Source organism: Lontra canadensis, unplaced genomic scaffold (assembly GCF_010015895.1).
Source record: "Lontra canadensis isolate GAN:19392208 unplaced genomic scaffold, GSC_riverotter_1.0 scaffold19, whole genome shotgun sequence".
NCBI lineage: Eukaryota > Metazoa > Chordata > Mammalia > Carnivora > Mustelidae > Lontra > Lontra canadensis.
Genome location: NW_022631013.1, coordinates 4519613 through 4541358, shown reverse-complemented (window position 1 = coordinate 4541358; position 21746 = coordinate 4519613). Strand labels below are relative to the sequence as shown.

The 21746-nt window shown below is 41.4% G+C and overlaps 1 protein-coding gene across 3 annotated transcripts in view; it reads right to left on the bottom strand.

The window, feature by feature from the left end:
• Nucleotides 1-20241, bottom strand: part of TEK (TEK receptor tyrosine kinase) — a 97506-nt gene extending 77265 nt beyond the window's left edge. The window contains exons 1-2 of one of the 3 annotated variants that reach the window (XM_032860328.1): nt 19786-19849; nt 5214-5299 (exon numbers count right to left, since the gene is read on the bottom strand). Coding sequence is in view for 2 of the 3 variants with exons in the window: in XM_032860326.1 (XP_032716217.1) it covers nt 19786-19837 (52 nt within the window). In the remaining variant the exon portion in view is untranslated. Of the gene's footprint in view, nt 1-5213; nt 5300-19785 lie in introns of all 3 variants that reach the window. The other 2 variants (XM_032860326.1, XM_032860327.1) reach the window with 2 other exon arrangements.
• Between the last annotated feature and the right edge of the window lie 1505 nt (nt 20242-21746).

The following is a 21746-nucleotide window of genomic DNA, read 5'->3' as shown; positions in this document are numbered from 1 at the left end:
AATGAAATCTGATTCAAAGAATGACTAAGTCTAAGGTCACCACTGGAAAACCAGACTTACCATCTGCTCTAGGAATGTAAGTCCAAAATCCCTGGATTCTGAATTTTAAAAGAGGACTCATCAGCCAGAGCCCTAGGTTTCAAAAAGAATTTCTGATAGTCCTAAGCTTGGGTCCTAAAGGAGTTCAAAACTAGATCAAATTGACTTTAGTTCTTAGATTGTGTGATGTAAAATCTATTCAAAGGATGATTTTTTTTTTGCTCTATTATGTTTGCTTGAAATTAAAACTTGATTGCTGAGGTCTGAGTGGTTAATTTCAAAATTTTAACGTGTGAAAGGGATCAACAATCAAATGTCAACTTAAAAGGGAATACCTGTACATATTCAATAGATTTCCAAAGGACTTATTCAACTTCAGGTTTGTTGGCAGTAAATCTCACAGAAAATGAGATGGTGTTAACTCCTAATTCAAGTATATAAAATATTAATATCCATAAAGTAACAGTTCATCCAGCCAAAATTCTGCTTTTTTGCAAACAATCTTTCCCATAACACTAAGATCAGTGTTAGCAAGCTCATGGCTTAAAAATACATCCCCTTTATTCTTAGAAGAGTCTCTCAAACCTTCTCAAAACGTTATCAGCCTTTACCGATAGAAGTGATGACCTGGTTTCTGGTTTACAGTAAATAAATAAACCCATCGGCTTTCCTATTTCAGTTTCAAAACCTGTACTTCTAGCCAGTATTGAGCCAATAATTCCTCATACGGGATACATTTGTCTACCCAGCCCAGCTCAGGGCCATCTTTGCCCAAGCGTATCTTGCAACTGATGTCAGCTATTTCCCCGTGCACTTTTGTTAAACAAAGGCGTCCTTTTACCAAGTGAAATATTATATGGAAGATGATGTTAACTACATAAAAAGTATAGTAACCTTGATTGAAGTTGGCAAAGTAGGGGCATAGGGCTGGAGACCAACGGGTATTTACTCACTTTGGCCAGGTGTGCCAGACATACAGGTGCCCCCCACAATCCCAGGGCCCCAGAAAGAAAATATGAGAGCCACTGGCCTACCTAATGGTAGATCTGTAGAAAGATCAGACATGGTGTGGTAATTAGTTTGCATACAAATACTAAAGGCCAACAGGAAGGTGGGGACACTGGCCTTCAGGTTTGGCCACATCACAGCCACTGTGATAACACAGGAGGCCAAGAAGCAAGATTGGAGAGGGCACGGAGGGCGCCGTCCTCACCTTCCTCAAACTCAGCTGACTGTGGCCCCTGTGTTTTACAAGGAGATGGTGACATGGAGAGCAAAAGACACAGAGCCAGAAGGACACCACATTTTGAAAAATGCCTTCCTGGACATTCTCAAGACTTGTGACCCTAAAACAAGCCATGACCCTCTTCTTCATTAAGAGCAATAGGTCTTCTTTATGAACAAGTAACAGATAGATGACATTCCGACTCCATTTCTGAAATTTACCCTCATCCTTCACACTTCCCTGAATTCTCACTTCATCTCTCAGGGTTAAGTCTAAGTGATGAGAGGCGGTCCAGGGACAAGAGGAAAGTATTTGTTTCAGGGCTTGGTTGAGTATAACATGGCACCATCAGAAGACCTGGCTTAGGGCGCCTGGGTGGCTCAGCGGGTTAAGCCGCTGCCTTCGGCTCAGGTCATGATTCCAGGGTCCTGGGATCGAGTCCCACGTCGGGCTCTCTGCTGAGCAGGGAGCTTGCTTCCCTCTCACTCTCTCTCCCTGCCTCTCTGCCTACTTGTGATCTCTCTCTATCAAATAAATAAATAAAATCCTTAAAAAAAAGAAAGAAAGAAAGAAAGAAAGAAAGAAAGAAAGAAAGAAAGAAAGAAAGAAGACCTGGCTTAGGGGTATCTGGATGGCTCAGTTGGTTAAGGGTCTGCCTTCGGCTCAAGTCATGATCTCCAGTTCCTGGGATTGAGTCCCGTGTCAGGCTTCCTGCCAGTGGGGAGCCTGCTTTTCCCTCTCCCCCCTCATTCTCTCTCACCCTTTCTCAATTAAATAAATAAAAATCTTATTTAAAAAAAAAAAAAAAAGGACCTGGCTTGGCTCTGTCTTCAGTTTGCATGGCCCTTCTGATTTATGGTCAATGATGCTGTGGTTGAGACCCCTTTTTTGTCCCTCTCTCAGTTCCCATCATAAAAGGGAGCCGGCAAAACTGGGTTTATGCCTTAAGACAATAATTAACAGATGTTTAAAACCAAATAATCAAATCTGTATTTCTATGTCTCTCAGTCTGTCTCTTAATCTTTCTTTCTCTCTTGATCCCTTTGTAAATATGTTATTTCTATATTTATATATTAAATTATTTTATATATTAACACATATTTAATATATTTGTATATTTAAAAAGTATAAAATTCATTTATATATTAAAATGTTTTTCTGCATATCCAAACTTTTCAATAGGAACATGAAATATTTTTGTCAGTATTTTTATAATCAAATTATTTTTACAGAAAAATATACATTTTAAGGAAGCTAATGCATACAAATGTTATAATTTGAAATAACTACACAGAGTTCCAATTTGAATAGTACTTTTTTATTCCCAAACATCAAAAATTAACTGAATCCTGTGAAAGAAACATTTCTCAGTCTCTCCTGGTCTTATTTCAATAGTTCATATGGCCCAATGAAAATGTCCAAGGATCTTTTCCTGTATTCACGGAGCATGAATTAATATATTGACAGTCACTAACATTTTATGTATGCAAAATAGACAGCAATCCTGATAAACGTGAGTTCCTTTCCTATTACTTTTATCTTTTAGGTAGTAACAATTTGAGAATAAAAATGATCAGCAGGGAGTATCTCTAAAACTACAGAAGTATTGTATTTAATCTTTTTAAAACACTCAGAATGTAAACTACTTAAAAATACATATTCTTTTCATAAAATTTTTCTTTAAATACCCTATCAAGTCTATCCAAATCTGGACACTGAAATCCAAATACAGTGAGAAGAAATGGTTATGACAAAACATTTTTACTCTTGTTAACATTTTGATGTATATTCTTTATACACAAAGTATACACAAAGAGGAACTGCAGAAACCAACATATATAGGTTTTTTCCTAGGTTAAAGCAGAACATTTCATATCCTAAATTTTAACTTAACCTTACAACATTTTAAATCTTGTAAAAATTTGCTTTGATTTTCTAAATTTCTATTTAAAGAGCTACAGTGTATGAAAACACACTCATCTCACCAACCCTAGCCATGTATTCTTAAATATCTCCACTTGGTTTTTAATCTTCAGTAGTTTGATGTAGAAAAATAGTAACTTATTTTGATTTTACTTTAGAGAATGAACTTTTTCACAAGCCTATTAGCCATTTATATTTTCTCTGTGAATTGTTTGTTCCTCTTTTTCTATTGATGTTTTTGATTTTTTGTATCAATTTCAATCAGCTTCATGTATGAAAATACTTTAGTTGCTTATTTGCCATAATTGTTGCAAATATTGTTCTAATTTTTTCTTTGCCTTTTAATTTTGCTTATTGTTAAATTAACAGCTTAAATATTTATGTATCTAAGTTTATTGATTTTTATTTTTGTGGTTTCTTCCACTGTTCTTAAACTTAAGAAGTTTTTCTCCATATAAAATGTCAAAAAATATTCACTTCCATCTTCTTTTGATGGCTTGGTTTCTTGCATTTACTCTTTAATCTATTTAGAATTTGTTTTGGTGTGTGGTAACAGATGGACTTTTTTAAACAGTTCTTTTTTCTAAACAGAAAACTAATTTTCCCAGAACTATTACTCCTTTCCCCACTGATTTTTACCCTTTATAGGTAATATAATTTTATATAAACTTGGGTCTGGTTCTGATTTTTTTTTAAAGATTTTATTTATTTATTTGTCAGAAAGAGAGAGAGAGAGAAAGCACACAAGCAGGCAGAGAGGCAGGCAGAGGCGGAGAGAGAGGCAGCCTCCCCGCTGAGCAAGGAGCCCGATGCGGGACTCGATCCCAAGACCCTGGGATCATGACCTGAGCCGAAGCCAGCGGCTTAACCCACTGAGCCACCCAGGCATCCCTGGTTCTGATTTTTTTAGTCTGTCGATCTGTGTCTCCAGACTCATGTTCTGTACCCCACTGTTACTATAGTATAGTACTCTGCCCTTAAGATACCCTTAAGATCTAATAGAGCTATTCTCAAGAATTACTTTCTTCCCCCCAGAGTTTTCTCAGCTGCTCCTTCTGCTTATTCCTCAAGATAAAATTCACAATTATTTTAAGTTTCAAAAATAGTATCACTGGAAATTTTGATGAGAATTATTAGGAAGAAATGTTTAGAACTTAATGTGATGAGAATTACAAAACCTTGTAAAAGGTGTAAGAAAATGACAGTAAGTAAAATTACCTATCAGTTTTAAGGAGGAAAACATTATAAAAATGTCTCCTAGGGGCGCCTGGGTGGCTCAGTGGGTTAAAGCCTCTGCCTTCAGCTCAGGTCATGATCCCAGGGTCCTGAGATCGAGCCCCGCATCAGGCTCTCTGCTCAGCAGGGAGCCTGCTTCCCCCCTCTCTCTGCCTGCCTCTCTGCCTACTTGTGATCTTTCTCTCTGTCAAATAAATGAATAAAATCTTTTAAAAAAATGTCTCCTTTCCCCCAAATCATCAGTTCAGTGGAAATCTATTCATTTATCCAGTATCTAATATGGCTAGAGTCTGGACAAGGTGCTTAAGAAACTGTAGCAACCATGAGTCACGTGTCCAAGATGAGAAAATACTCCATCAGGAGTAACTGGCAGTAATAGGGAGTGGTAACTCATCTGGGACCTTGTACTTCTTTATTGCTTATGCCAAACTATGAAGGAAAATATTTTACGGAGTATTTGGATAAGTGGGAAATGAAGCATAGAGTGAAAACTCCCCAAAGCCATGCTCGACTCACAATACTGGGCTCCTGCTAAGTTTCCAGAGGAGAGGGGGCCGGATAACTAGCTGGTCTATCATTGGCTGAGTGGTATGTACAAGTGGGGGTGAGAATGGAATGGCCTGGATCATGCGGGCAGTGGGGCAAGGGAAGAGAAATCAGGAGACTGGGAGCTGGAGATGAACTTTGTCAGAGAAATGGAGAGATGTCTATTTATGCACTCAGTACGTTCCGCACACTGTACAATGCAAAGCATCTTTCCCTTCGGCCCACTAAGTAGTCTACTACTCACTAACACCAGGGGGTCAGATTGTTTCATGTGTCTGGAGTCTCAGAGTGCTGGGTCTTGCCTCTAGGTGAACGCGGGCAAGAAGAGGCCTGCCGAAAGGTAGCCAGTCAAGTCAGACCGCACAGTAGAGTGCTGGAGGCCCAGAGCCCTCCACCCCTGAACCCCAACCTGGGGCCATACTGTCATCCCTCCATGTTTCCATGTCTGCTTGTCAGAAATGCCTTTCTGAATACCTCATTGCCATCAGTGGAGTGGACTGTCCCAGATGGATCCCATTTCTCTCTCTCTCTCCTGTGCTTGTCCTCTACGGTCTCTGGATATTTTATTACCACCTGAGTTGAGTCATTTGTGTCAACAGTCTATCCTCATTTGTTGATTCTGTACCTGTCAATGTGCTTATAGTTTATTTACAACCTCAAAATCAACCCCCATTGTGGCTTAGGTTGTCCTCAGATGCCCATGTTGCTAACTGCAAATCAGTATCCTCCTCACACCGTACCTAGTGCTATTTTTTCACATTTTTTGTGGTATTACTTGGCAATTTCACCATGTAAAATGACTCCTAGGGGAGCCTGGGTCACTCAAGCCTCTGCCTTCAGCTCAGGTCATGATCCCGGAGTCCTGGGATCAAGCCCCAGGTCTGGCTCCCTGCTCAGCGGGGAGCCTGCTTCTCCCTCTGTCCCTCCCCCTGCTGGTGCTCTCTCCCTCTCAAATAAAATCTTTAAAAAAAAAAAAAAAGACTCCCAAACAAATAAAAAGCACATCATAATACAGTCAATGATACCAGAATAGTGATGTAACAGGACAGAGGGCAGCTACGTTTGTAATGAACGTAGCATAACGTATCAATACATCACATCACTATATCATACACCTGAGACTAATGTAACATTGTGCACCAACTGTACTCAAAAAAAATTTAAGACAAACCCAAAAGATAAAAAAAAAAAAAATGAAATGGTCCCAAGTTTAAGTGTCCCCAAGTGTCAAAGTGCTGTCTCATGTTCCTAAGCATGAGAGAGCGGTGATGAGCCTCAGAAGAAGCCCCGTGTGTTAGAGGAGCTCTGTTCAAGCAGCAGTAGTGCTGTTGACCTGGACTTCCATGCTCCTCCATCAGCCACATGTGCTAAACGATTTGCCTTTAAACAAAACACACACAAAACTAGGTGTATCAACTAGTTGACAAAAACGTGGTGACTTGCCTGAATCTAAGCCTGTGTTCGCGGTTTATAGAACTCTTCTGAATGATGAGAACCTACTGGACGGCCATCGGCATGTCCCACCCCACCGGCAGCCCCCCTCAGCAGCAGGGACTTTATTTATCTTCACGTCTGCTGACCCAGGGTGGGGCACAGAGACGAGTTCAAGAAATGTTCATAGAATAGAATAGGCTGGGAAGGAAGGAGCTTTTGAAATGAGATCGAATGGAATAGAATAACATTTACACAGATTCTTGGCAACAGGGAGCTCTTCAGAACATAGGGAAACATAAGAAATAATAATGATAGCTAATACTTATTGAGCTTTTTGTATGAAACGGCACTTGCTGAACCTCTGATCTACTTATATTATGTAATCCTCACTACTCTTAGAGGCATAACATATCTCCATTCTACAGAAAGGACAAAGGACTTGTCCAGGGTCGCACAGCTGCCACAATGTGTGGAGCTTCAGACCAGATTTTCCTGCCCCCACAGTCTGTGCTCATAATCTGGGTAGAGTGAAAATGTGGGCTTGGCAGGGGTGATAAGCCATGAGTTCCTTCAGAAAATGTTCTCTAGGAGAGAAAAAGAGGTTCTCTAACAGAAATCAGCCTGAGTCACAGACTCTCCCCAGCTTTAATAGGAAGACAGTGATGCAATTAATGGTGATCTTTTTTTTCTACCTGGCTGGCAACAAAACTGTTTCTTTTTGCTTGTTTGTTTCATTCCAGAAGCAGCTGGCAGAATGCATGTATTACTCATGTTGGAATCACACTTTGCTGATAGTTTATGTACTCTAGAGTCACTCAGTGATCGGGGCTGTGGCCAGGCGGGCTGGAGATTTCTGCAAGCCTCTAGATGTGGCTGAGCCTCTGCAGCTGCTCTGGGTTTCTGGCTCTAGTTCCACACCTCTTGGCAGACTATTTGTGTGAAAAGCACCACTGACTCTGGGTGTGAGATCCACAGGGGGAAGGGGGATGGGAGGGCCAGGCGGCACGAAGCAAGCCAATGCTGCTAGGGGGCCTTACAGCTGTGTCCATTAAGCATTTAAAAAAGAATACAAAGAATTTTTAAGTGGACGATATGGGGGCTCTAACTTAAGCAGCATTTTACTGCTGCTTAAGTTCATGACCTGAGCTGAAGGCATAACATTATAACAAACTACCCTAAAAAAGGTAGTTTGACAACACAGTACATGCATTAAGCTCTAATTTCTATTGCCTTCCATATTCTCTGTTAAAGAGAAAAAACTTAGCCTCTAATGAGCTCAGTGGGTTTGACCAAAGTGCTGAGCCTCAGTGTTGGCGTCTATAAAATGAGAAAGTTGAACGAAGTTAGTATTTCTTAAGGTACCTTGTGTTAGCTCCCTAGCATACACAAAAAATAAAAATAAAAGATTCTAGGATTCTCCTGGAATTGGTATTCAGAAATGCTGGACTAAATAATCTTTTAAGTCTTAAGTCCTATTATTCTGTTACTCTGTATAACGGTTAATGTGTGGCCCTTCCATGAAGACTCTATTCCATGAAGACCTCTATTACCATGTTTGTGAAACTAAAATAGTTCCCTAATACAGGTAACTTGGGACCGCATCCAGGGGCAAGAGAGGGTGTCTGTGATGGAAGAATTCTTTCCCTACTATCTCCAGACCTCTGTGTTATCTTCCTAGCATCTCAAGCCAGTCTTGGCAGAGAAGACCTCATACCTTCTACCAGATCACCCAGAATCAAGCTTAGAGAAAAGCACATGGTTACAGGAACCTGTCCGGATAAGGGACATCTCTCAGAAAGGAACTTATACTTACCTACTCTACTTCCCCACTTCCCGCTTATTCCTCAACCCCAGCCCAGCCCATCCACCAAGAATGCTCTGCAGTGCACAGTCCCAAATTGCCCAGTCTCTAGTCCCTCTCTTTATGCTGCTCCTGCCTCTACAACTTTTGATGTGGTTGAAATTCCCTTCACCCTTGGCTTCTCTCGTTGAATGTCTTCAGTTTCCTCTTCCTCTACCCATTTCACCCCTTAATATAGGTGTCCCCAGACTCTGCTGTCTTCTTCTTGGGCAATCTCATTCCCTCACACAGCTTCACCCTACAGTATTAATGTCTCCCGGAGGGATCCCTACACTGTCCCTGCCCACTCAGCCCATCTCAAACCAAATTACCTTCTCTTCCCCACTCATCTCTCCAGTTGTATCCCCTGCCACCTCCTTCAGTGTGCCCTGGAGTATAGCCACGTAGAACCAGCGTACCAATGATCCTTAAACTTTCTATTCCCCGTTTTCATGCTTTTACCTCTGCCTGGAATGCTCTACTCCTCACTCTCACTCCTGGTTTTCCATAAGACATAATCCTATTCATCCTCCTCAAACATCCAGGATTACCACTCCCCAGCCCCATTTCCCATGCTCCCAATGTCTGCCTCCATTAAAGAGCTTTTCACCCAGCAGACCACAAGGCACTGGAGGTTATGTGCCTCTCTTAACTATCTTTCTAACTGCATTACCTAGCAGAGTCCCAGGACATAGAAAGGGCTCAGAAGAAGTTAGCCTGAATGTGTGACTGTCACTAACATATCCATTCCTCTCCTGGTTGACAATGACTCCTGGCTTGCTAGCTGACCACTCAGCCTATTTTCATGGATGCCCAGTATGCCCAAGGGGCAAACTAGGTATCTGTGATCTATTAACAAATGCCCACTTTCCAGGCTTACTGGGAAAAGCAAGATTAGAGTCCTAGACTGTCCTTGAGACAGGTTGATCACCACAGATGCCTTCACTTTACTCATCTCACTTGGATAGTATTAATTATATACCTAATTACTTTTCTATTTTTTATTTAGACAGAGTTCTAAAAAAGATTAGCTAACTCATTCACTTAGAGCAATGTCTCCCAAACTGCATAATTTATGTATCACAGTCAGATTCTTACTGACTCTACATGCTGCTTGTACAATTATTCTATTAACCATTCTCTTTAACTCATGTTTTATTACCTTTGTATTAAGAATATTCAAGAAATTATGATTGATGTATGTATAGATATATATGTATATATGTATGTGTGTGTGTGTATATATATATATATATATACACACATGCATCTATTTATACTTACATATAAAAATGAGTAGGTAGTTTTAGAATATGTTTCCAAGAGCCACATCAAATTATTTTTTTCTGGCCAGCAGTAATATATACAGTACACTTAGGGAAGCAATGGCTGGAACAATTAAACCAATGCAAAAACCATTTATTAAAGCATTTCTCTGCCAGCCAGTATACTATGTCTGGTGCTTAGAATATTGAAATGCCCAACACAGCTCCCAGCCTAGTGGACAAAAGCAACAAGTAAACTGTTAATTATAATTTAATGTTCTAAGTACGACGACAGAGGCAAGCATAAGGGTGCCTACATGCGACCTCTTTTGGGCGTGAGTGCAAATCCTCCCCATCCCAGCTCTCAGGCCAGCTCCGCCTGCAGCAGCCACTTCTTCTCCACCAGCTTTCAGCAGATGTAATCTCCAAGTAGCTCACCCAGAGTCCAAGTGAGTACATCTCATTTCCTCTCCTGGGACTTCTTCTGGCTCAACAGCACAGGACACCAGCAGTAACTCACCAGCTTCTTTTATCTACAGAACCTTGCACAAAGCGGGAGGATTGCAAAGGATGAATGCCTCTCCTTTTCCTGTGCTACAGGTGAACAGTCCTGAGTCTCATCTCCTAAAGCTCCTCAGGATGCCGGCAGGATCCAGGATCCACAGCAGTGGCTCGCATGATAACATATCTTAGTACAGTTCTACTCCCCTCATCCCTCACTCCTGCTCCCTGAGATCACTTCCCAGATAACCTACCTACCCATGTGCCTTTGCCTCAAGCCACATTTCTGATGGAATCCCAGGCAAGGGCAGACCCAAACCCATGCAAGAAGGTCCAGGGAGACTTCTTTGAAGACATGACACTGGAGATAAACCTTGAAGCATGAATAAGTCAAATGAAGAAGCGAAGGTGAAGAGGGCATTCTGGGCAGAAGAAACAGCACATACAAAGGCAGGGAGGCTTGGAAGTGTATGTTTAGAGATTGCAAAGAGCCTGGAATGGCTGAAATACACCTCCAGATTAGCACGAGGGACTGAGAATCCCCAGAGCCTGGTGGGGTAGGCAAAGACTGGCTCCTGAAAAGGCACTGATTACAACTGACGGCTATTTGCACCCTGCTGTCTGAGTCTGAAGAGGCAGCAAGAAGGAACAAAACAGATGGACATTTAAAGCAACCCCAGAAGACAAGAAAGCGCTTTCTAGATGTGAGGACACTAGACACAAAGAGGAATTAAGAGTAAGAGCAGGAGTGATTGGAGCAAAGACAATGGTGAAATGTGAGAAGAGCTACTGTCTCTCTCTCTCTCTCTCTCTCTCACACACTCTCTCTCTCTCCCTCTCTCTCTCTCTCTCACACACACACACACACACACACACACTCTTAATCTAGTTGGGTCCAAAAATCCAATAATGAGCTTGGTAAAAAAATGAGGTGACTTCTATTTGGAATTGACAATTCCATCATAAGTCATCAAGAACTAGGAATTAGGTTTGGGATGATTGAGGTGGGACTTATAGATGACAAATCATCCTAGATCCTCTGTTCAATCAAGACAAGAGAGAAGAAGGAATTGAGGGCTGGCCAGAGAAAAGTAAGGAGAACCATCTTGCTACCCAGTAGAGGCACTGGAAGGAATTCCCCTACCTGACACTCCAGATTTTTAGCAAAAACCCAAGAAACCACAGCTCTAAGCGCTCTCTCCTTTCCCCAAGACAAGGCCAAATGTGGGGTACGAAGGCTGTTTCACCCAGGGAAGATGGGGAGCCCCATCTGGCATAGAAGAGGAGTTGCCTGCCCTCACCCAGATGAGCTTTGAAAAGACTGGCATAAAACAACGTAAGAGTCTGCAGCTCTGTTTATAAGCAAACAATTTAAGAGCATCTGGTTTTGCTGAGTGCTGATCATGTACCAACACCATACTAAGTATTTTAAGTAGTATTTCTCTTAAAATCATTACCAAAACCACATGAAGAAGTGTGGTCACCAGCCTCATTTTCCAGACAGCCTGAGGAAATGGGGCTTCTCAGGACTATTCACTTTCAAGAGACAGAAACCATTCAAAATAGTGGAAGCAAATGAAGGTAACTGGTTCCCATAATTGGAAGGTACAGGATTGGGTCTCTGATCTAAAACCACTGGACTCAACACTCCAATAATCGCAGAGTACCTGTCATGGTTCTGTTCTCTCTGCGCGACTGAACTCATTCTCTCCTGCCAAAGACCAGTTTCTCTCAGCTGTCCAGGGAAGCTGGTAGCTCTGGGTGTTCAGTGTCCTCACTGGACAAGGAGAACCTCTTGCTCACAAATTCCCAGAGAAAGAGTCTAACTCTCCCTGTTGGGTCATTCTTCCTCCATCGGAACCAACTGCTGTGGTCAGCTGAGTAGTACACTCTGCAATCAGTGATTGGCAGTCCCATCAGGGTCACATGGAGGGAACTAATGACAGCTCTTGAAAAATAGGAATGCTAAGCAGTCTAAAATAATGCAGGTCTTAGTTTTTAACCTTGGGCAAGTCACTTTTGGAACCTCAGTTTTACCGTCTATTTAAAAAATAATATTATCTATTGAGCAAGATTGTTGTGAGTTATGAAAAATCCTATTAATACTTGCCACAGAGACATTCAGTCTATGGTAGTCATTTTTGTTATCCGGTACTGTTACTGTTCTGTGGTTGTTTTTGACAGAGGGATCAGAATTTGAAGCCCATCCCAGATTCCCAAATGTCTAAAGCAGTCCTGCCCCCAGGGCGGAGTCCCCTTTGGCTCTGCAGCCAGACGCCTTGCACAACCCAGGCCCCGTGTGCCAAGGTTAAGCTGGTTCACCATCTGACGGCCGCAGAGCTCTGAGTGCCTCCCTGGCCCCAGCAATGTCAATACTGCCTTCCTGACTCCGCCTATTGTATCTGGAGAAAAGTGGCTGAGCATTGTCTTCCAGCACACCCCCCAGGAAGCATGATATCACCCTCTAACAAAAGCGGGAAAGCTGACAGATCTGGGGAGATGGGTGTGACCACCATCTACACCTCACTGGTCAAACTCTGAGCAAGGGCAGTGGCCAACAGAAAGCTAACAGCAGCCACCCACAGTGTCTGTCATCTGGCTGCCGGACAGGGTCCCCTGTCATATCCATACCATGTCCCACAGGGAACAGCGGGGCAGAAGGAATTCACTCCCTCTCATCAGCAGATGTGTTGAAAAGAGGAGTCTGTCCATCTGGCAGACCCACGCCCCCACACCTGCCCCTGCTGCCTTGGTAAAGAAACATGGAGAGAAGGATGGTCAGATTCCTGAAGGGACAAGTGGAGGAAGTGGGGGGATGGGGTGCAGAGGAAAGCAGGCACAGATCAAGCTAAAAAACATTCTGCACGTGTACTAGGAGTTAAGGAATAGTCTGGCCAGACTGGTGGGAACTCAGTTATCAGTTTGAAATTCCAGAAATAAGGGAGGCAACTTTAGACATTCCCTTTCCTGAAGGCTGGGAGTGATGCCAACTGATCGTCCGACATCCCTTCCAGTTCTGGTCCAGAATGTTATGAGTGCAGCTGGTGTTCTGTAAAACAACACACCTATAATCTGGTGCCCCCAAGTCAAGCCCAGGGGCTGTCACTCTGCTGTTCCCTTCTTACTCGCCTCTTCTTAAAAAGCTCTTCTTCTTTAGCTACTGCCACACCAATTCTCTAAAATTCCAGAAAAGAAATCTGATTGGATTTACCTCTCTTACCAACTCCCTGACTGCTTCTTCATAGAACCCTTGACTTCCTCTTTTTCATCCTTTAATTTTTGTACACATCCATGACCATGGCTTCGCTTCCCATAAACCAAGGATGCCTATGTCTCAAACCCTTGCCCAGACTCCTTTATCTAAGCTTCAGACCCAGAGAGCTCAATTTTGCTAAATATTTCCCTTTTCATGGAACCTCAAAGTGAACATGAACAAAGTAATGACTGGCTCCATCTCAGCTCATCTCCAACCAGTTCCTTCTGCCGCCTTTCCCAGCACTGTGAATTTTACCACCATTACTCAAACCAAAACCACGGAGCAATACTTATTCTGTCCCCTATCACTCAATCTCCCAAAGGCAATGCATCACCAACCCTTATAGCTTCACCTCCTAAACATTCTCAACACCCCTGCCCATCCAGACCTTCCTTCCTGGAGTTTTGAAAAGAAACATTATTAGTCTGGGCTGATACTCTCTGCCGGGTTAACCCATCTTCCATACCATTATCACAGTGAATTTTCCAAGATATAAATCAGTTGTGATAGGACAAACACCATACTAAATTTCAACATGTACAGAATGAGGTACAAGTTACTTAAAATGGTCTACAAGGCCCTTCCCTTTCTGACCCCAACCATAATTCTCCACTCCCACCCTACAGACCAAACTTACTCGACTTTCTTGAACTTGCCTTGCTATTCCACACTCCCTGCTCCCTCTAATGGGAAGTGCTTTCTTCCCTTTTCCTTTTTTTATTCTTAGTTTTTACATCATTTGGCTGTGAGCAACTTATAATTACAATTGGCAATAATTGGCAATATCCACAACTATTTAGGAATTCTTGCAAAGTGAGGAAAATCTAACCTACAGATTGTTGTGAAATATTATTCATTTTATTCATACATGTTTAGCAATTAATGAAGTTGACATTCTATGTTTTTAGACATTTAATTTAGATTTTAAAGTTCCCTTTTTTTTATTGAAGTCACTAATAGTTTTTGTAACTCTTGAAAAGCTTGATTTTGTATGTATCCCTATGGTACCATTTATCACATCACATAATTCATCTGCCTATACTCTTCTTTCCTACTAAAATGTGAAGGGAGAAAAAATGACTCATCCTTTTTTGCATTCCTCATAAGTAGTACAGTACTTGGCATAAACTAAATCCTCAATATGTCTTCATTGACCGAAATGATAGTTGAGTAAAGGAATGAATAAAATGAACAAAGAAAAGATGGGCAATAACTCAAAGGTCTATTGAATAAAGAGTCTATCTTTTGGGTGAAATTCAATAATAGTACAATATCTAATACTAGGTAAAGGCCAGGTTAGACCCATCTTCATGAAGTTTTTTTATGTTTCACATCTAAAGGAATAAAGGAATTTTCTTTTGACCTTGTTCACATCATATATATATATATATATATATATATATATATATATAACAAGCTATCTTTGAAGATTTGAGCAAATACCACTTGCCATTTACATGAAATCTGTTATTGTCATCCAATTATTTGTTATTTTTGTCATTATTATTACTTCAATGTGACTAAAACTCTTTCTACAACATTCCTTCTTTTTTTCAGGCCTGCTGTGGCATACCAACAATTTCTTATTATGGCATATTAAACTCTATCCAATAAAGATTATTCAACATCAAATGCATGCATTATGGAGAATAAAAAAGAAGTAACATCTCTTGCCAAAAATGTTAGAGGCTAATGTAGCTAAATGTATGTGCCCAAATCACAAAGACACAGCCTATATGGTAAGGGAACTGAGGATTAGGGGAAGATCATTGAGGGAAGTTTGGCCTATGCAGGTTGAGTTGAATATGTGTTTACAGAGTAGGCATGGGGAGTGTCCTTTCCAAATGGATGGGGGAGCATGAACAAGAGCCAAGAGGAAAGAAGGCATAGATTGTAGAGATGAGCCTGACTGAATGCAAAGAGCCTAGAGCAAGGATGAAGAGGAGGTGAGGGGAAGCACTGGATAATAGCCCACATGGACAGAGACGAGCATAAAACTTGTGGAATTAGATAAAATTGATGTCTTTTAGAAGGAGAGTACCTCTCTGAGCAGTGACTTCCCTACATGCTGGAGAATACTAAACTAGTCTTGAACTACCAGAGAGTTCCTCATAGAAACATTTATTATTATTATTATTGTTATTATTATACTTGCTTCATTTATTAAGGAAGTTCTTACTGGCTAAGCTCTCTACTTGCATCACGTGATGCTCATAATGACTTTGGGAAATAAGTCCTCTCATCCACAAAAGAGGAGAAAACAGTGGCTTTGAGAAATCAAGTGACATTCCCATAGTCATCAAGTTTGAGCTTAACCCCAGATCTGTGGTTTCACAATGCTTACTCTTCACTGTTTCTCCTGTTTTTTATTTGTTTGTTTGTTTTAGCTCCACCTCAGTCTCCAAGAGTAGTGGCTTCAGAAGAGTCATCATGGCACACGTACACATATGCTTTTTTTTCCTCATAAGGCATGTTGATTGAGTTAAAATTCAGGAAACAGCCAGGTTGGTTTCACTGGGCAAAGATGTTGGTGGCTTTTCTGAATTCTTCTCCACTTAAATGATCAGGGAAGAGCCACAAACAGTAAAATGAAAGGGATGTAAAAGAGAAGTGTCTTCAGGGCGCCTGGGTGGCTCAGTGGGTTAAAGCCTCTGCCTTCAGCTTAGGTCATGATCACACGGTCCTGGGATCGAGCCCCGCATCAGGCTCTCTGCTCAGCAGGGAGCCTGCTTCCTCCTCTCTCTCTGCCTTCCTCTCTGCCTACTTGTGATCTCTGTCTGTCAAATAAATAAATAAAATCTTTAAAAAAAAAAAAAAAAGAGAAGTGTCTTCAGATGATCCTGCTAGAGGATCACCCATCTATGCCTCAACATTCCCCAGTGTGGGAGCTCACTCATCATGGGGATGATGGTCCAATATTCAGAAACTTTCTATCAATCAAGCCAAACTCCCTTCATCCTTGTATGCTAGATCTAGCAAAATACAATGTCAATCTATGGTGTCTTCTCTAAGGAAACCCTTAAAAATTCATCTCTTTTCTCCTGGCTAAATATTTTTCTAAAGCACTTACCTTCTTGCTTGCCCACTCTCTTTGCTGTGAAATTTCTCAGTCTCTTCAGTGTTTAATGGATATTCTCTGAGCAGTAATGTGATTACCTTTTTTTTTTTTTTTACATTTAAAAAAAAAATATTTTATTTATTTGAGAGAGAGAGATCACAAATAGGCAGAGAGGCAGGTGGCCGGGGCCAGGGGTTGGGGGAGAAGCAGGCTCCCTTCTGAGCAGAGAGGCCAATGTGGGGCTTGATTCCAGGACCTTGAGATCATGACCTGAGCTGAAGGCAGAGGCTTTAACCCACTAAGCCACCCAGGCGCCCCAAGTGACTACCATTTCTAATGTGGACCTTATATTTCTACTAAAGTCAACTGTTGCAGCTTATATATTACATTTTTAGTAAACAGAGCACATGTTGGCACCTATGAATTGTGTGTATCACCAAAATGTAGGTATTATTCCCTAGAACTTTCAACAAACCAAGACTCTCTCACACTGAACATAAATACATACATTTTTTGAAACCAAACTTCACATTGGTCCATTTTAAATTGCTATCTTTTGGGTTTGGTCCACTTATTCATCTTAAAGAAATCATCTGAATACAGATTCTGTGGCCTAACCAATAAGCCATCTACAGGGAATAAGCAGGTTACACAATCATACACATATCTTTTTAGTAGATAAATTTATAATGTCAGAAAAATTTGGAATCCACCCATATGAATCCCCCAGAAGACACAGCACAATCTTCTGAAATGGACTTGGATGAGTGCTTCCCTCCTCGAGAGATGTCTTAAAAGAACCAGAACTCTTGCAGGAAGCTCTCCCAGCATAGAGCTGAAAGGGAAATCCTGACATTTCCAACAAAGACAATGCTTAGGAGGGAGCATCTGTGAAGAAAGCAAAACTCCTCCCTGTGAGAGTAATTCCCAGGTGTGTCTCTAGTCCCAGCTTCTGGACCTCCACCCTAGATTACTCAGACCTGATATAACCTTCCAAGACCAGCCCTAAAGAGAAGGTTCCATCTGGGACCCCTTCCCTGACCTTGAAACCGAATTTCCACTGTCATTCCAGACAAAACATCCACTATTAGAGATAATAGTTATTTAAAATGCCAAATGAAACAGGAAAGAGATATGAAGGCACACTACTAGAGACTTACCATTGGGTCACTGTTGATCATATAGGACATACTATGATAAAGCACAAAGAATAATATATTTTGTATTTCTGCATATACAATTCTTTAGACTAAACAGCCTGAAAGGGGAGAATGGGAGAGTAGGGAAAAGCTAGTGTGTTTATGAGAACTTGTTTGTAAGTTGGCCATGATTCTCCATTGGGAGGGGAATGTACACAATCTAGGGAAGTCTTCTGAAAATTATATACCTTTTCCAACCTCTTATGGGTCAGTATCTGCCACCCAGAGCCACCTTCATTGAGGCAAATGTGACATACTGTTTCAGTCCTCTATGTCCAGAGAAAAAAAGAATCAGAAACAACCCACTGGAATAGAGAGAGAAATGCCTAAGTCGTAAGTCCCTTGTTCCATTAATTGGTGCACCACTGGAGTTTGGTGTAAAGAATGGCCTCCCCACGCCCCCCTTCCCCCCAAAAAAGAATGGACTCCTATGCTTATAGACATGATCATGCTGGATTCTTGTTGCAATGACCAAGCATTGTGTATCCATGTCCATGGAGGGTTATACTGGGAAAGTAAGTTAGGATTCCAATACAACAGACCTACCCCAGAAACCAACTTTGCTAGTGTCACCCTTTCTTTTCAAAAGGAGCATGAAATCCCTCTCCTTGAGCCTCTCCCTATTGAAGTCAGGGCTATGTTTCCAGGGAACTAAGGTCTAGACACAGAGCAACTATTTCAGCCACATAAATTTTTTTTTGTCTGATTTTATGTCTAAGCCTATACTGCAAAGTACCATGATCCAGTCACTTTGAGGGGGAAAAAATGAATTAAAACTCTGTGTGTGTGTGTGTGTGTGTGTGTGTGTGTGCATGTGTACACACACAGGTGATTTAACTTATAAAGTATCTCAGAGCAACTGTAGCCCCCTGGGCTTTGCCTTACTGTAATACCTGGTGTAGAGTAGTTCCGGATTTCATGTTACTGATAAATATGTCACACAGAAAAGAAAGCAAAATAAAAATAGAATCATGGTAATTATTTGTTTTAAAGGTGCCTATTACTAGAGAAATCAACATTTCCATGTTAATATAAATAATTTGTACAAAACACTGAAACCATCTCAGCAGTTTATATTACACATTCTTAAGAATATTATTAAATCCTCAATATAATTGGGTGTTGAAGGCAAACTGAAAAGCTATAGACAAATCACCTGCAATTCTCTTATCTTGTTGGATTAATTTTTTGACTATTTAATATAGTATTTCAAACATATAGAAAAAGATGAAAATAATGTAACACATACTTATGTATGTTTGGATCCATTTTTAATAACATAGGCTGCACCATTGAATTCAGCACATTTTCCCAATTTGATTTCCACTAACAATTCTATTTTCATTACAATAATTAGAATGTTTTCAAACTAACAGGGAGAAGCTGCTGGTGATTAGAGTTGTGATTTACACATCAGGATTTCATTCCACTCTCAGCCAGTGTCCCACAGAGTGAGGGAATAGAAGAGGCATGCCACTATCTGGAGAATCTGAGCAACAGACATACCAGATCCAAAAACATCCAAACCCACCATTCCTTAGCTTTCGATAATCTCCTGTGCCCAGGGATCGGGGTAACTGCCCCAACTTTTGTCCCATTGGGATAATGAAGACTTTATAAATTACCACATGCCAAATATTTTAAAAAATCTAAGAAAAATTATAAAGTCCTGACCCCAGCTCTTAGAGAAAAAGAAAAAAAGCCTAGCCTTTGGCTGTTTTGCTTAAATAGGACGTGGATAGATAAGAAATCCTTATAGAAAAGCGTTTTTGTTCTCATTTAAAAATGACAATCTGCACATTGCTGTAAGTGGGTCCCATAATTCTCTGCATGAATTTCGTTTTTTACAAAATTATGGGAGTTTTTCTGGAAGCAGGGTTTTCTGTTTTTTTTGTTTTTTTTTTTTTTTATAAGGAAACAATCCCAAATGAGGGGCAGTCAAATAATGTATTACAGTAAGTGGATCTCTACAAATAAAGTGACCTGATCAGTTCTCATAGAGTCTGCGGCAACACAGGTGGCAATTATGCAGAAGGAAAACTCTAGAAAAATCAGTTCAATGCCGTGAAGACATTGCGTTTTAATCCACACATAGATTAAATGGAAAGTCCTGGAGAAACAGTGCCTAAGCCACAGTTTCCCCTTGTTAACCAGCACTAACAGCTGGTGAGAAAGCCCAGAATCACTAACTCCATTTTAAACAAACAAAAAAAGCCAAAACAAACCAAAAAAACTAAATTAAGAAAACAAAGCCAAACCTTACCAGAAAGGAGCAAGCTGACTCCACAGAGAACTAAGCCCGCTAAAGAGTCCATGCTTCCCCAAATCTCTCCATCCAGTTCCCGCAGATGTGCATGAGGTCCCAGGGAGCCTTTCAAACACACAGAGGTTTGTGACTTTCCATTCGCATGTTCTACTAGGTCTTGTTTACAAGTCAGAGGCAAGAAGGAACAGCACAGAAGCAGGCTGTAACAGTCTCATTTCTGTCTGAGCACAGGGAGTTTTAAGTTCCTTTTTCCTGTTTCCTTTGTAGATTAGGATGGGAAAGGCTGTATCTTAAAGGCATTTGGTATCTGCAGGGCTGGGGGCACGGCAAGCCCTATCCGTCTAGCAATTCATCAAAACACTTCTCTATTGCTGTTGCTTCTGCTGCTGCTCTTGCTGCCGTTGTAGGGGTAGAGGAATTTTTGTTGGAAGTGTGGGTCCTGGTCAGCGTTTTCAGGAACAATAGGGGTATCCTCTCATAGGCGGGAAACAGAATAACAGCCCTCCACCTATGGATGGCATGCGGGGGTGAACCAGCCCTTCTCAGCTTCCAACAGCAAACCCCCTCCGCCCACCAGGTCCACCTGGGATCCCTGACAGAGGGGCTTTCGGGTATGGGGTGGGGAGGAGTTTTGGCTTTTGTTTTCTCATTTTAACCCACGTGGTTTGCATTGGTAAGAGAAGGTTTTCCATGATGAGAGAACACAACCCAAAGGCAATTCATTCGGGTAATTACCGGTGAGGTCAATGCACAATGCAGCCCCAGAGACCAGAGTCCAAAATTGTCGGCCTGTTTTCTTGCACACAGATGGTTTCTTTTCTGGCCAAGAGCCCAAAAATATCCATGCTACTGGCTATAGCTTTATTTTTTATTAACAATTCATCCGAAGGTGATTTCATTTCTTTTTTTTTTTTTTTTAATTTTTAAGATTTTATTCATTTATTTGACAGAGATCACAAGCAGGCAGACAGGCAGGCAGAGAGAGAGAGAGAGGGAAGCAGGCTGCCCGCCGAGCAGAGAGCCCGATGCGGGACCCGATCCCAGGACCCTGAGATCATGACCCGAGCCGAAGGCAGCGACCTAAACCACTGAGCCACCCAGGCGCCCGGTGATTTCATTTCTTAAAGCACTTGGTCTAGAAGAGTTTTAGTGATGAAAGGAATTTCATGGTTCCTGGCCAGTGGTGTTTCAGAAGCAAATTATACACAAAACTTTACAAATAACCTTTGTCAAAACCTAATATAAGTGATTCAATTGGGATAAAAATAGCATTCATAAGACCAGAGAGACCAAATAGGCCAAAAGGAAAACAGCCCTTGGAGTATCCATACCTAAAATGAGATCAGAAATGCTGAACTGATCCAGAAAATCATTTTTCCATAACACAAACTGTGACGTCAGGACAGAATGTCAATGTTCTTGTTCATCACCCTGCCTTCATGCTGGAGGAAAGAGCGGTCTGCTCCTCCTGACCTGCTCACCACAGAAAAAGGCAGGCACTTGCTAGCCTTGCCTCATTTCTGTCCCAGGTTTTATCACATCAGTGATGATCTTGAGGACCATGGATGTTTCCAGTCTGCTCGGGTAGAAAGGCGCAGGCTGTTTTCAAGCAGACCTGAGTTCAAATACTCACTCAGCCACATATTTACTTAATCTCTTGGAGTCTCCGTTTCAACAGCTGTAAAACAGCAATAATATCTCCAACGGGGGGATTTTTGAGAGAATTACATGAGGTTGGCACAGTGCCTAATTCATAGAAGGCTTTCGTTAAATGTTAGTGTATTCATTTCCTTGAGTCTCTCCATTCAGTCTCTGATTTCCACCCCAAGCAATTTCTCCGAAAGCCATTCTCTCATTTTATGAAATGGCTTTGTTTGCTGTTGTAAAGAATCAGGCTGGGATTTGGGGATTCTGTGCTCTTGTCCCAGCTCTGTTCTTCCTGTGAGGCCTTGGACGAG